The 15,955-nt window shown below is 39.8% G+C and overlaps 1 protein-coding gene across 1 annotated transcript; it reads left to right on the top strand.

Moving 5' to 3' along the window:
- Positions 1–233: 233 nt before the first annotated feature.
- On the top strand, positions 234–13,366 carry LOC124118431. Its single transcript, XM_046480542.2, has 5 exons — positions 234–281; positions 7,352–7,920; positions 8,425–8,841; positions 9,766–9,903; positions 12,513–13,366. Exons 1-5 carry the CDS (start codon positions 273–275, stop codon positions 12,676–12,678), a joined length of 1,299 nt encoding a protein of 432 aa, XP_046336498.2. The 5' UTR covers positions 234–272; the 3' UTR covers positions 12,679–13,366.
- The last annotated feature ends 2,589 nt before the right edge of the window (positions 13,367–15,955 follow it).

Raw genomic sequence — 15,955 nt, 5'->3', positions numbered from 1 at the left:
CCTTGTCATACCACATGGTGATTATTTACTACCTTCAGCTATAGCACAATCTCATGTAATCATTTTATCCATAGAAACTACAGCAACTAATTTCAACACGTTTCAGGAAACGTCATTTATGTCTAGTTTAAACAATAAATTTATTGGAATGATTTCATTTAAATCTTAAAGTCGTTAATGTTGTATTTATGGTGTAGTCATTGTATTGGCGTAAGGACCAGAGGTGTGTCGCTACTGTCGATAGAGGTCGAGTCAAATCTAGCTGCTCTGAAATGGAAAAGGTATGTTGGATTATTGTTTGATTTGAATTGGTATATAGTGAACAATTTTGTCATTTTAATTATATTATTTGTTTTAAAATATTTATGTCTCCTTAAAAGTAGGCATTTCTACATCTCAGTACGATTATCAATAAACTAGTAATGAACAATGACTTAAGGTAAAACATCTGTTCCTAGTCGTCGGACGGATGAAACAGAAAGGGGTTATCTAACATTTTCGGCAAGGTTTAGCTGACCTTGTGATAACCGATATTTCATCTACATTTTACGCCTGTGATAAAACAAACGCAGCTAAGGGGATACTGATGTGCAACCTCCCACCATGCGGATTATGGGCTACCCGCTTATTCAATTGATATAAATGCGGTTAGTAGGCTTCCATTCAAGAACATTGTAGTGCATTGTTGTCTGGAGAGCTCACGGAGTTAGTCTCGGTGTTCTTGAAGTCATCCACAATGGGGGTAAGTAAACCTATATGACTTTATGTCTTTTACCTGTATTCATTGCAGTCATTGCTGCTGCTGCTGGTATTAATAACTGGTACCAATATTAATGATTACCGGATGAAAGTTTCGCAAGTGTGACATAGATTTACCAAAACTAGGCTTGTATAAGCTAAATGTAATTATTAAAAATTCATAAATTTTGATAAGTATCATCTATATGCATAGTTTGTGAATTTGAACACATATTCCATATGACAACACCTGCTTTTACCACCAGTAAAGCATCAACATTAAATGTATTTATCAACTTGTCCTTTCTGAAACGATTATTGCCATTGAACGGACTTAAGTTTTATTTAAGTTTAATGTAAAATTTGGTTCCTTAAGCTTTGTAACGTATTTAACCAAATACAGTTGTGGAAGTGCCTTCGTCACGGGAACTCGGATACGGGAAGAAAAGACATACTTATAATACTCCCAGTATCATATTCCGGTGATTTTAGGTTGAAAGATGACTATTAATATCAATTCAAGGCTGGTTACCGAAGACACGCGACTATTCATACATAACATTAATCTTGTAATGGTTTTGTTGAATCAACGCATAGTAATACCACAGAGGTATCGTCATTTTTTTCACCAGGAACAGTCTATGTAAGATATCATCGTTAACGTATTTTCACAACTAGGAATTAAAAACTCCTGGTCCCATGCGCATCCATCTCTGTCACAATGTAAAAAGAAAGTTGAAAGCAACAAATATTAGTAATGAAGTGACAAGAAACGTCACGACGTGGCAGCTACATGCACACATTGTCTTTAAAATCAGTATATATGGGCTTTCAATGTTTTCGTGACTGGTAAAGTGAGTGAGTGAGTTGGGTTTAACGCCGCTTTTAACATTATTCCAGTTATATCACGGCGTGTCAGCTTAATGTGGGAGGAAAGCCACAGACGTTAACCATTTCGGTGAAACCCACGAGCACGGGTATGGTGCTGACAAACCTAGATACATAATCGGGGCGAACCGCGATTCGAACCCACAATCATAGGTTTCTGGCGTGCCAAAGGGACGCAACTCTGCACAGCGAATCGCGGCCCACCAACTACCTTTAAGGATGTAATGAACTAAATTTTACAATAGTTCAAGCAACTAAAGTTTGTAGTGTTGAGCTTTAGAATACTAGTGTTCAACTATCATTATATTGAGTGACATTAAGTGTTTACTGTTTTGTGAGTGAGTGAGTGGTTAAGCATAGTTTTATGCCACTTTTAGCAATATTCCAGCAATATCACAGCCGATGCGTCAGAAAAGGGTTTCACACAACAATCTACCACTACGTTGAATGGAACCCGCATTTTCAGCGTGACGAGCAGATGATTTAACCTTAAGGCTAACCCATCGTCGAGACAAAATCATGTGTCGTATGTACCAAACAGATCTTTCAGCTATCTTTACTCAACAAACAACAGCTTTTTCAGTCATACGTCTAAAAATGTTAGAAACTACATCTAACTAAATATTCAAACTCATCCACTCTCTGATAGTGAAGATTCGTTTGAACCAAACTGTAACTTCAGTATTCTATCGTGTTATTGTTGTCCAGCAGTATCAAAGTTTCCTATTTCTTGATCTGAAAATAACATTTCCGCGTTGATGGTTGGTCGTATAGATTCCTTGACAAGCGGCTGTAGAGGTAATGCAATGGGCTCCACTTAGAATACACTTTAGCTATATACGGGCATGTCAGTTTAATGTGAGAGGAACAGACAGTGTTAGAAGTGTACCACGGGTACGATTTTGGTAATTCAGACCAGGGATAATAATAAGTGCAAGTCTTGGATTCGAGTATACGATCAATAGATCCTGTTGCGGCTGATAAGACAACTGTGATCATTACTTTAGAAATCCTATTATGTTATAGCGATACCCCTCACCCTGTCTATAAGCAACTCTTGTAATATTAATGTCCATTAATGACTGAATAGTGACCAATAATGAAATTTTAATGTTCCATAAACTATGGGTGTTTGTCAAGATCGCCAACAAACCATCCCATTAATATATGTTTCCTAGGGCTGAATATGTACTACTGAATAAGTAGCCCATTCCATCATGCCTCACAGTTGGAGACCAAGGTCTACATTGTTATGTCACGTCAAATGAATTACTTTCGCCACATCCAACGAGCTGGAAGAGATTACCTATGAATTAAAAGGAGACTTTCGTTCGCAAAATTAAAAATTATAATAATTCCTTTTAGCACATGGTTATCTTTGACAACTGAATGGATCGGATGAGAAAAATACGACAGTGAGCGATTTTTTCTTGTGTTTTTTTGTAACATGCCACAGTTTAATGTTATTGCTGGCGTCAAAATGCTAATTTCGTGCAACATTACTTTGGATAAACGACCACTGATTTCTGTGTTTATGCATTACACTGATAGACACTACAAGTATATCGATTTTGAAAATGGATTACTACTGGTACACTTATGTAAATATAAGCAACAACATCATTTACATAATTTTACGAGATGTCTCCTAAATTCTCAGAGCTGATTTTTTTATTCAGACAGTATCATGAGCGAGTGTTTATGAATCACTCTTAAATAGTGACGAAACCAGGTGTTCGCGAAAGGGTGAACGTATCGGTAGCACCCGTCACAAACTCATGCAAAGGCAAGTCAAATGTTCACTTGAACAGACAGGGAAAGTCAAAATAGGGAATTGTATTGTTTCGGTCACTGATGCGTCAAATGTGAAATGCCCTCCACATATCTACAATAATAATTTTGAAAGTTACACTAAGAAAGCATAGAAATGCTGTAACCATGATCAAACAACTTTTGAGCAAGAGCTGTTGAACGCTGTTTGAAGCTTCGGCGAAAGAGCAAGCTCGATTACACCTCAAAAGCTGTGAAGTTACGATGACAAAGGAATATTGCTCAGCATCAAGAGAAAGTCGACTATTTGAACGTTATCCTTCCTATCATATAATCTTGTGGGTATTTATTTGTCACTGAATCTTTATGCATAGATCAGATGGTGTTGTTTCACTGGTCTCTTCTAGGGTCTTTAGGTTTCTTGGCAAGTCACCTTTATTGAATTTATTTATTGAAAATATATATATAAAGCACAGTAAAGTTCTAACTCTCAGGCACAATATAGTAATAATTAAATAACTCGAGTAAGATTGAACACAGTTTTAATAGGCTAGCGCTTTCATGACATGACAATTAGTGGTAATATGTATATATCGTGTGTGTGTGTGTGTGTGTGTGTGTGTGTGTGTGTGTGTGTGTGTGTGTGTTCCCGATATATACATATACACCTTGAAATAATATATATATTTGTATAAAAGACTTAATTCGTTCCCCAAACTGAAATATATAGGCACCACCTGACCACCTCATCTAAGTTAAGGGTTCCCGGGCTCTCAATCAGTTTATTCGGTAACAAGGCCCTCGGGTCCACGTGCAGATATATACAATTCAGTTTCACATCAAGTGCTGCATAAAATAATTTTTACAGGTAAGAAGAACGTTGACAGATAGCATCTTTAACATAATTGGCTAAGTTCTCAAGACCGTTTACATCACAATAGTTTAATATTCTCACTAGTATGTCTTTTCGATTATAACCAGTAATAAAGTCGAAATGTGGGAAATATTTTGAGCAAATATCTTCATAAATAGGGCAAACAAGAAAGAAATGAATTTCATTTTCAACTGTCCTTAACTTGCACAATGGACAAAACCGGAGTGTCTTATCGCTGCCATCCTTCCTTCCTGTGTTATGCATAATTCCCAGTTCTCCAGTACGTAAAAGGATAAGCATACGTCGCTTTTCTTTTAATAATACATTTAATATATACGGTTCAAGTGATAATGATGTCTTAAAAATGAAAACAGTTCTAATTTCGAGCATCCAGACACTTCAGAATACCATGTTTGTGTATGACAGTCCTTAACCCTCAGTTTAAACTCACTTATAAAATAATCAGGATCACCATGGCCAGTATTTCACGTACACAGGGTGAGCATAGGGTATAACTACAGTCAATAATATATACTACTCAGCTAGTTCCTTCACAGTAGGTACTGGCTTGTAAAAAAATGAATCATTCCTGTAAACTACGTGAGGTTAATGTCAAGTTTGTACCACCTTAAAGGCATTATTAGTCTTCAGCAACCTATGTTTGCCGTCAGAGCCGACTACCGGGATCGGGTGGTCAGGTTCGGTGACTTGGTTGATACATGTCATCGTGTCTCAGATGCGTAGATCAATGTTCATGATGCCAATCACTGGATTGTCTGGTCCAGACTCGTTTATTTACAGACCGCAGTCATACTTCTGAGTGCGGCGTTAAAAAACAAACAAACAAGCAAATATAACAATCTTTCCTTTAAAGTAGACCCGTGAAGATTCCGGGGTAGAATAGGTCTTCAGCAACCCTTGCTTGCCGTAAAGGTGATTATGCTTGTCGTAAAAGGCGACTAACGGGATCGGGTGGTCAGGCTCGCCGACTTGGTAGATACATGTCATCGATCCCAATTGCTTGGATCGATGCTCATGATATCAAGCATTTGATTGTCTGGTCCAAACTCGATTATTTACAGACCGCCGTCATATTGCTGGAATATTGCTGAGTGCGGCGTTAAACAACAAACCAACCAAAATCCTTTCAAGTATATGCCCTGATTCACATGTAAAGTGGGGTGTTTTGTTTGTGTCTTCGTGCACTTTTGTCATGATTATGGGACATCAAAGTAGTACGACAAATTTAATGTTAATTTAGGACAACTTCCATATGTGTAATATATATTTGATATTAGATCCGCACTGTTAACATCCTTCCAGTATTCACTTTACGACCAATACCTTCAAATGGCCAATACGGATCTGTAAAAAAATGACAAGAAAAACATTATCGACAAAGGAAACTATTTGTTTTGGTGACTTTAATCATAAAACATGTTTCATCCCAAATGTCACGGAATAAAAATTCTTGATTAATACATTAAAAATCCCACCTGGGGCACTGTTGAATGTTTATCGCCATTTTACTTTTGTCAAATAAATATTTAGATCCTTATGTATATCGTTAGCCGCTGTGAGAGACCATTAATCCCTTTGTCGCCGTCTCTGCAGTTAGGAGCGGCGATCCGTTCAACATTTAACAATCGCTTTGATATAGTGTTGTTCCTTTCCGAAGAAGGAAATGAAAATTTCTTCTTGTCTGTCAGAAGCCTTTGAGTATAAGCAGCACAGGACAAATATTCCCCCTTGGCTCTCAGATGTTTTTTTCTCTCCATTATTTAGAAATCAATCAAGAAATTTTAATACTCATAAATCCATCTTATGCACATTGTACGCTCGTCACGTCAAAGAAAGGATCTTAGTGTGTTAGAAATACGTCAACACGTGTTTTTTTATTATATGTCATTAACACTAAAACACATAGAATTATTTATAAATATTAGTCATGCTTTCATATCGTTATATTGAACATGCCACTTTCATTGACATGTTGAATCATCTTTTTACTTAATGATATTGTTAAGGTAACAGACAATTGATAGGCGAACATTTTGAGAATAAACAATATTACCGGAATTGGTTGGTTGGTTTGTTGTTTTACGCCGCACTAAGCAATATTCCAGCTGTATGACGGAGGTTTGTAAATAATCAAATCTGAACCAGACAATCCAGTGATTAGAATACAGTGTCATGCCGCCAAATCGTCCAGCCTGAACGCACGATCCATTTTGTCGCCTCTGACAAGCACAGGTCGCTGTAAACTTATAGTCTTACCCGAATCCTCACGGGTCAATTGAGAAAAAAGGGTTTTACATCGCCGTAGGATTTTAAACTCAGATCTTCGGCGCGACGAGCGACCTCTTGTACCACTAACCTCCCGGCCGCCCGACAACATATGATCTGATGACTCCGTCATTGGGAATACACGTTTCGACTGAATAGTTATTTGTGACTATTAATTGTCATTTCAAAATGATGAATGTGTTGAATGTCGTCATTTTAGATATATTCAATGGAAATCTATTGATGTAATAACCTTACATGACTTTTTGAACAGGGAACAAACCGGATGTTTTAAATCCACGCACGAAATTAACTCATTTTTGTCAATATTGACATGAAAATGTTCTTACAAGATTGATGATCCCGCAAATTATACCCGTGCAGTGGTTTAAACTCGTATTACACACTACCGTAAGTAAAGAACACAGGTCGCAAAATATATCGGATGATCCGATGAATACAGTTTTCGCCGTTTTAGATAAATTAAAATAGGTCAACATGCATTGTATGCCGATCACAAGCTAAGGTGGGATTTTCCTTAATTCGACTGTATGGTGGTATTTTTTAAGTTGTACTTTATTGCTTTTCGACGACTAAATTGGATCGGATGGTGCGGCTGGTTGATGATGGTCATAATATCAACCACTGTTGTGTTTTGTCCGAACTCGATAATGTAGATGCCGCGGTATTATAGCTGGAACAGTGGTGGTGTGAAACAACAAACAAATATTCTTCCTTCATAAAAGACGATTTAAATACTAGTACATAGTAAATGCCATCTATTTGTACTTTCAGTCACGTATTGCAGTGGTTGTTGTCATGCTGCTATGTCTTGCTGCATCTGAAGAAGTTCCTCCAAAAGTCGCCGTCCTAGAAGAGGGACATCGGTCAGTCATCGCCCCCCATACCCTCCCAGTCACAACCTACACTGACCCTGGTGCACCCGTCGAGAAGTCCCCACCGCCGTTTGCCGCGCCGCCTCCTCCCCACATCTACAACAAGGCCGTGACTACAAATGGCAACGTCGACCACGTGGTTGCTGCCGATGATGTAGGTTCTCCAACCATCAATGCTCCTGATCCAGTTGCAGTTCCTGCCGCCCCCGTGTCTGTACCTGCCGTCTCCGTTTCCGCACCCGCCCTCGCCGTTTCTGCACCTCAACACGATTCTCGGACCCCAGAAGCTCAACCTCCTGTCAAGGCTCATTCGGATACACCCAAGGCTGAGCGACAATACTCCAACACAGGGAACTCGTTGTCCTTTAGTTCATCTGCTGGCGACGGACCTGGTAAGAGGCAGTGCTCCTTTTCAGTGTCGACCCCCGACAACTTCCATGCCTCAAGTGATGGTTTTGGCTATCCAACGTAAGTAATTCAAATAAGCGTTTTGCTATGAACTATTAGAATGTTTTTTGCATGGATAATGTGTATCTTTCAACATTAGATTGTATGTATCATCAAAAGGTAATGTGTAAACATGTACTTGAAAAAATACAGTTGACAAGAAACATATTATATTCTGGAACGACATATTTACTATACAAGTAGTATTCAATAGGGGACTGCCAATAGGAAATAAAAAATAATAAATTATATTAGATTATAAGAACGATATTACCTTGTATCTGTCTAATTCAAAGACTCCTTTACAGACAATGTAGATAGTGAGCAAACCGTTTTAGTTAGGTTGAGCCTGACGCCGAAGTTGACGCTAATGTTTGCCATTATAATAAGTAAATGTACCTGTGATGGTTCCACTTCACGTAAATGTATGAATTACATATTTTGAGGAAGAGAATTTACAAGACCTTATGTGTATCACTTCTAATTGCCTTTAAAAACCCTGATACATATTTTGCTTTTGTATAGGTTTATGGTAGAAGGAGCCTTCAATGATAACCAGCTGGCAAAGGGAATTTTCACTAAATATTTGGGACACCCCAACACTGGACTTAATCTACCTGGCGTCTCAGCAGCTGCCAGAGAAATAGGGATTCCAGGCTTTGGTGGGAACCATGTTGATGGATTGTCTTCCCTTGGAGATAGAGGCCAAGGTAACCATGGTGAACCTCATGGTTTTGACGTCAACGGCATGTTCAACCAGATCGGTAAAAGTGTGGACAACAGCAACATCGGCGACTTCCAGCACGCCACTCCACAATTTCCTGACAACGTCATTCAACCAGGGCGTGGTTTTGGGTTCAATCCTCTGAGGTCAAACATTCAGTCCCGGGACCCCTTCTCTAACTTTGGGGGACTTCCGTTCAGGAGGAGAAGAGAGGCCATGTACGCTGAGTATACATACTTATCTCAAGGCAAAACCTCACGTAGGGATTCAGGGTCAAAATGGGTGCCAAGTACCCACTTTTGTCTACACAGGATCGGGGGCGGTCGGGTAGCCTAGTGCTTAAAGCGTTCGCTCGTCACGCCGAAGACCTGGGTCGATTCCCGACATGGGTACAATATGTGAAGCCAATTTCTGGTGTCCTCCGCCGTGATATTTCTGGAATATTGCTAAAAGCGGCGTAAAACCATACTCACTCACTCACTCACTCACTACACAGGATCGGATGGTCACAATGTGTTGAGAGCAGTGGGGATTCCGGGGAATTGGTCCCCGAGAAGCATTGTTTTTCGTCAAAGGCAACTTAATATATCGAGTGGTCATGTTCTGTGACTTGTTGATTGGGTGTTATCGTATACCGACAGCCTAGAATATAGATGAACAACAGCTCCAGACTCGATAATTTATAGGGCACCGTGATATATCTTGAATATTGCTGAATGCGGGGTTTAAAATCAAACAAACTGTGTATTTTAAACCCGTGTGTATGCGCATCTTCGTGCCAAAATGGCGTGGGTCGTTGTTCTTGTAGTCGATCACCAGCTTGCCTGGTCAAGATTCGATAATGTCGTGATAAAGCAACACTATTGTCGCAAACATAAGACACAAGATGCAGTAACTCACTCAAGCGGTAAAATAATTTTTGTTTGGTTTTGAAAGTGATGAAATTTAAATTTAAACGATACATATTCTTCAAAGAATCTTCTTTGTTCCAAGCCTGATACCCAGTTACATGTTTAGAATACCCTGTCAAGGAAACGCTTTTCCATATTGAAGTGACAGTTGCGCATGACTTGCATTATTTAGGGTTAATTTAATCTCTAGTGTCATGTCTCCCATCTACACGGTTCATGTTCTGTTTCCAGTCCATCTGGGCTTGGCGGAAATGAAGTGCAGTCCGTGTGCCCTTTTACCAGTGACTACATCCGCAGCTTCAAGAAGTACAACACCGTCTGCTTTGTCTACAAGCCAGAGATGCAAGGTCACAAGGTCGCCAAATGCGGGTTAGTAAGGGACAGTCCAGCTGATAGTCGTGGGGGAGGGAAAGGTGCTGGGAATTTGCTGGTGTCATGAATTATATCAGTCACAGCTTTAGGCCGGCCATACACTGTGTCACAGGAAGAGCCAAAAATTGTTATTTTACCTAGTCTTTCAGGACATACGGCATGCCAATCGACACATTTTTAATATATGATGCAAATATATTTTACTTGAATTTCTTTAAGTAACTTATTGTCCAAGATAAGGTGAGTTTTACGTCGCATCGAAGATTTTTGCACTTATATAGCAACGTGCATGCATGCATGCGTGTGTGTGTGTGTGTGTGTGTGTGTGTGTGTGTGTGTGTGTGTGTCGCTGCCGGACCAGTGCCAATTTCACAATGCTAGCCAACAAAGATACCACGCCGCAGTTTAACATGAAAACCCAACTCAGACACATTATACTGACTCCAAGCAAACCAGTCCTTGTTTTAGCTCCTTAGTGCCGGGTGCCTGGTACAAGAAGTAGCATCTGTTAAAGTCTTTGGGTATGTCGCGGTCGGGGATCGAACCCCCGACCGTCCGCTCTCCGGGCGGACGCTCTACCACTAAACCACGGAGGCGGTCCGAGCATATTAAATGATCGGCGAAAACCTTTTCCAAAGATGAAGAGGGACCAGTGTTCCCTTGGCAGAATGTATATTCTTCTCATGTATTCTGGATTATATAATTACATCTCAATTAAGTATTCTTCCGTTTTCATCCCCGCCCTTGATTTGGATAGTATATTGTTTCGAACGCAATTATGTCTTAACTTCGAACTGTAGACTATGCGTAACTTAATGGTATTGCTATTTAGGCGAGTGAGACTGAACTAAGATCGGCATACCAATTAACAAACTTCTTTCGCCTTGTATACTTGCCTGGTCATATATTTAAACACATAAATAGAAAAGATTTCATTCTTATATATTTATCTTCAGCAAATTGTTATAGTTTTAGGCGGACGGTAGCCTAGTTGTGAACGCGTTCGCTCGTCACGCCGAAACCCTGGTTCGATTCCCATGCCCCCCGCCGAAAGCCCATTTCTGGTACCCCCCGCCGTGAGTTTGCTGGAATGTTGCTAAAAGCGACGTAAAACCGTACTCACTCACTGTAATTTTAGGCAAAAGTGTCTGTTCGTATGAGTGAGGATTTATAACGTGACATTGTGGCAATTCTAGAGAAAAAAAGTGTGGCGTTGGTACCGTACATAACTGCTTATCATAATGTACCTTTCTTTGTATACTAGTAATAGTTTTCACTGCTACGGTTTTTTTCTAATACCCCGTTCACATGCACAACATTTACTAACGTAAGTAATTTTACACATGTGTAACTATACATACGTGCGTATATGTAAATTTACTATGCGTTCACATAAAAAGCATCTTAGGTGTGTATATAAAGTATTTAAATTGTGTAAGGCACTCATATTCGTCAGTCTGTTCACGACTTTCAACATAAAACAGGTTGTTTTCCAATTAAAGTTGATTGAGAAGAGAGTTACTTCACCGAAAAGTTTCGCGTGAAGCAACATGTGTTTGATTTAATTTGTACACAAAGTTTTGACTCGTTGAAACCAAAAGAAAACTCCGTCCGCTCAACTCGTATATACGCATAAAAGTGACAATTTTGGTGTTGGCATAGAACAGATATTGCATCAGACATGATGCAAATTTGCTCCTGGTGTAAATATACACACACGAGTAAACGCGTTCACACGACAAGTATACTCACGCATGTATTTCTACACACGTATGCACATATACACACATATGTATAGAGGCGCATGTGAACGGGGTATAAGTTACACATTAACATGATGATCTGCGTCAGTGTACGTTGGACCCGTGAAGATTCCGGGGTAGAATAGGTCTTCAGCAACCCATGCTTGCCGTAAAAGGCGACTACGCTTGTCGTAAAAGGCGACTAACTTGATCGGGTGGTCAGGCTCTCTGATTTGGTTGATACACGTCATCAGTCCAATTTGCGTGGATCGATGCTTATGATGTCAATCACTGGATTGTCTGGTCCAGACTAGATTATTTACAGACCGCCGTCATATAGCTGGAATATTGCTGAGTGCGGCGTTAAACAACAAACCAACCAACCAAACACTGTACGTTGATAAGCTAAAGTACGATAAAACCCTGTTAATCCGGATATATCCTTTACCATTGAAATCGTCAATTTCTGGATTACCGAATCATTGTTACGGAGTAGATGATCGAGTTTATTGGTTTATCGCATCTTTCAGCAGTGTATAATATAAGTTCCCCCCAACAATAATCGTCCACAGAGAAGGTTTTCCGGATTAACGGGGTCCGGACAATATTTTCACCATACTGTGAGGCACCCTTATTCAGGAGTTATTATTTCATTAGAACCTATCATAGTCAGGGATACTTGTCCCTTCGTATATATGTAGAGGTTTCCGCATAAGCAGGGCTCGGACAAACGGGGTATCGCAATATATAATGTGAATGTAGCTACTGACAAAGCCTCGTCGCGATACGGCTGAAATATTGCCGATGTGACGTTAAATTTGAACTCACTCACTCCTTGACAAGGCGATTTTGTCTGTGTTGCAGCCAAGAACAGTGCAGCCACTGCGGGACAGGAGCAGGGAAGTGTGTGGCCGAGCAGATGTCAGGGTGGCTGTGGGCCTACTGTCAGGCGGGACCTTCCGCCAGGAAGCTCAGCTTGGAGTATATAGAGTACCCCGCCTACTGCGTGTGCAAGACCATCACATGCTAGAGATGGTGCTGGATGATCATACTGCGTTTTTGTGCAACGAAATATGGAATTTCGTGTAGTGTACTCAAAAATGTTTATTAGTATACCATAAGGTCACACATTAACGTTTTCGCTTCCTTGTCAGAAATTAGTTGCCGGTGAAGAGGTTTAGAATTTACAATTTCTTCATGTCAAAACTTCTCTAGGCTTATTTATGCATATTTGTGATACTCATTATCCATGTATATATTTAACAAACAGGAAATCGATAAACATGGAGAATTCATAGAATTTAGCTTCCAGTTTTCTGGCAAGAAGGTAGTATTTGCAAAATATAGTTCTTCATTAATGCAAGCTAAGGCACAAAGCGGATGAAAAGTGAACACAAGTCTAAAGCATCAGCGATTCAAACAAAAGCATGTTATTAAATTCTTGTCCTGCAAAGAGAGGTGCAAATCATCAATCGAACTATCGGTTCATCGCAATTATCCTTGACCCTATGGCAATTCACTGATGGCAAGTACAAACATCGAAAGTAAACATCGATGCCTCGCTACAATGTCCATAGGATCGATAAACGGGTGAATTAAGAAGTGATTACATTAACGATTTAATTTCCTCTGATTTTGGTCCAATATACATCTTGCTTGAAGAGACAAGTGGTTCTCCATTAAGAAAATGTTCATATTATTCTATCTGACAATTATTAGATGAGGCTTCCATATGGCAATTTCCCTGGCCATCTCAGGAATCTGGGACTTGCCCTCGACTATCACCACTATCACTAATGATTTTAATTGCAAAAAATAACGTTGATGTCACAGTGATATTTTAAAGGTAGAATTGTCCATATTCTATACAGATACTGATGAAAAGTACGAGGCATACAGCAGACGTGACACAACAATATTACGATAATGCATGCGCATGATCGATTAACACTAAGGTAAATAAATAAATTGAGTTTGATGAAGTACAATGTACATAGGTTCGAGTGTTAAAACCTGTCACACAACAGTATGGATTATATAACTTCTTCTCTCACTACTTGTCTTTCATTCCGTAACATGCCTTTTGATGTTTCAACAGCATTAAACAATGATGCACTTTCTGTATTGGCGTTGATGTTTTCTTTATCAGCCTTTAGTAAATATTCATCAAACATGACTGTTTGATATAGGTGCGAAACGGAATGAGTGAGTAGGTCACTGAATTAACGCAGCCTTGAGCAGTATTTCATCACGGTCAGTCCTTTTGATATGGGTGGAAAGCCTGAAGTGATGCAGGTCTCAGGTGTTTGCCACCTTGGTGGAACCCACGAGCACAAGCATGGTGCTGACAGACCTAGAAACATAATCAGACAAATAGTACAGATAAGCACGCCTAAGTAACTTATAGCAGCTCAGCGCCATAGATGACTGGCCACTTCTGCATTTCAAAGCAGAATGGATATGAACTATCAAAATCCGGATTCAACATGGTGTGATCTTCTCCCAGTTGACATCCTGATCTTGATGAATCTGACTTCGATCAGATGGTCTAAACTCCAGTTTACGTGAAAATAATGTCTGATGATGAATGTCAGATGGAAATAGTTAACACACTGGAAACAAAGCAACTGGCTGCAATGACACTGGCTCACGGTGAAGGCTTCCTGATCTCCTCAAACACCGGATGCCATCCGTGGAATGTCAATATTTCCTCTCTAACGCAATTGGAAGTTTTCGCTTCATATGACAAAGTTATAGTGTGACTATCTTTATATATATCATACACTAGTATCTACAGTTCACAACGTCCGGGGGCGGTCGGGTAGCCTAGTGGTTAAAGAGTTCGCTCGTCACGCCGAAGACCCGGGTTCGATTCCCGACATGGGTACAATGTGTGAAGCCCATTTCTGGTGTCCCCCGACGTGATATGGCTGGAATATTGCTAAAAGCGGCGTAAAACCATACTCACTCGCTCACAACGTCTGAGGAACAAACAAGCATGCTCTTTCTACGTCATACGATTCCAGTTCAAAAGTTGTTTGTTCATGGTCAAATCAATCAAGGCCTTAGTAAGATTTTTAAATAGTTTTATGGTAGACATGTGGAGGACATTTCCAAACTTTACGCATAAGTGGCGAATTTTATGTCCGAGGCAATTCATTATTTTGACTTGCATGTGTTTGTGATGGGTACCACCGGTGGGACAGGATACCTTCTCTCTTGTACGAGCACTTGGTGTCATCTGATTCTCTAATTTGATATTTATTGATAAACACATGCTTGTGACATAGTCTGCATCGTACAGCCGGCAAGTCTTTTAGCGGAGATTTCTTCATTCGTCACCACTCGCCCCTTTCCGTAACCTGCAAGAAGACTCGTCCCCCTATCGATGAATGTTATGTGCGAAAATACGACAAACCAATCAGAATGCGCGTATGATTTCAAGTTCTCCGTCAAAGAATCCCTCAGAAATAATTTTTGATTTTACATGTGTCTTGCATCTAAAAATATACCCAAGACACAGTTAAATGTGTTCAATCATATTGTATAATTCCGCATGTCCCGATGTTCTTTTAATTGCATCTGAAATATATATGATATATGGGGAAATATATGTGAACCATTACACAACGAGTTGACAATGATTGTTTAACGTATGCCCGTTTGCGCTAAGACGGAACCCGGTCGCAAAAATGGCCACGAGAAGGGCACGAGTCGCTATTCGGCTTGTCCCGGAATAACGCGAGTTAGTCACGAATGGAGATTTCTTATAATTCAGGAAATGGTTTTGTGGCCTTCATTCAGATATACAATGTTTTACATTGATAAACCGGTGAGTGTATCTGTATAGCTGACAGGCCTAGAACAAGTATAATGACAGACACATTTCCCTACTTCGCTCCTGGAACATGTTTTATCTATGTTGGTGTGTCACTTGACATTCTACATATGTCAGTTGTTGCACTTATCCAAAAACCTTTCCTTCGAAACTTTCCATGATGAGATGAAGTTTGAAATGACCTTCTTCTCGTCTGTGCATTTGGAATTAACTATGTTTGGCATGACTAGTATATTTTATTTACGTGGCCATGGGTACCTACAATTTCCAACTTCTTACGAATCTCAAGAACATACTTCATAAGAAAATAGTAAGTTAGTATGGTTTTACGCCGCTTTAGCAATATGCCAGCAATATCACGGCGGGGGGCACCAGGAATGGGCTTCACATCATAAGAAAATAAGCAACAAAAACCTTTCCATATTCAACGCAGCTTAAAAGTTATTTAAGTTTTCTATCAGTGCACATC

Source organism: Haliotis rufescens, unplaced genomic scaffold (genome assembly GCF_023055435.1).
Source record: "Haliotis rufescens isolate VD_foot unplaced genomic scaffold, xgHalRufe1.0.p SCAF_7, whole genome shotgun sequence".
NCBI classification, from domain to species: Eukaryota; Metazoa; Mollusca; class Gastropoda; order Lepetellida; family Haliotidae; genus Haliotis; species Haliotis rufescens.
Note: the sequence above shows the minus strand (reverse complement) of the source record. Positions and strands in the feature narration are given on the sequence as shown.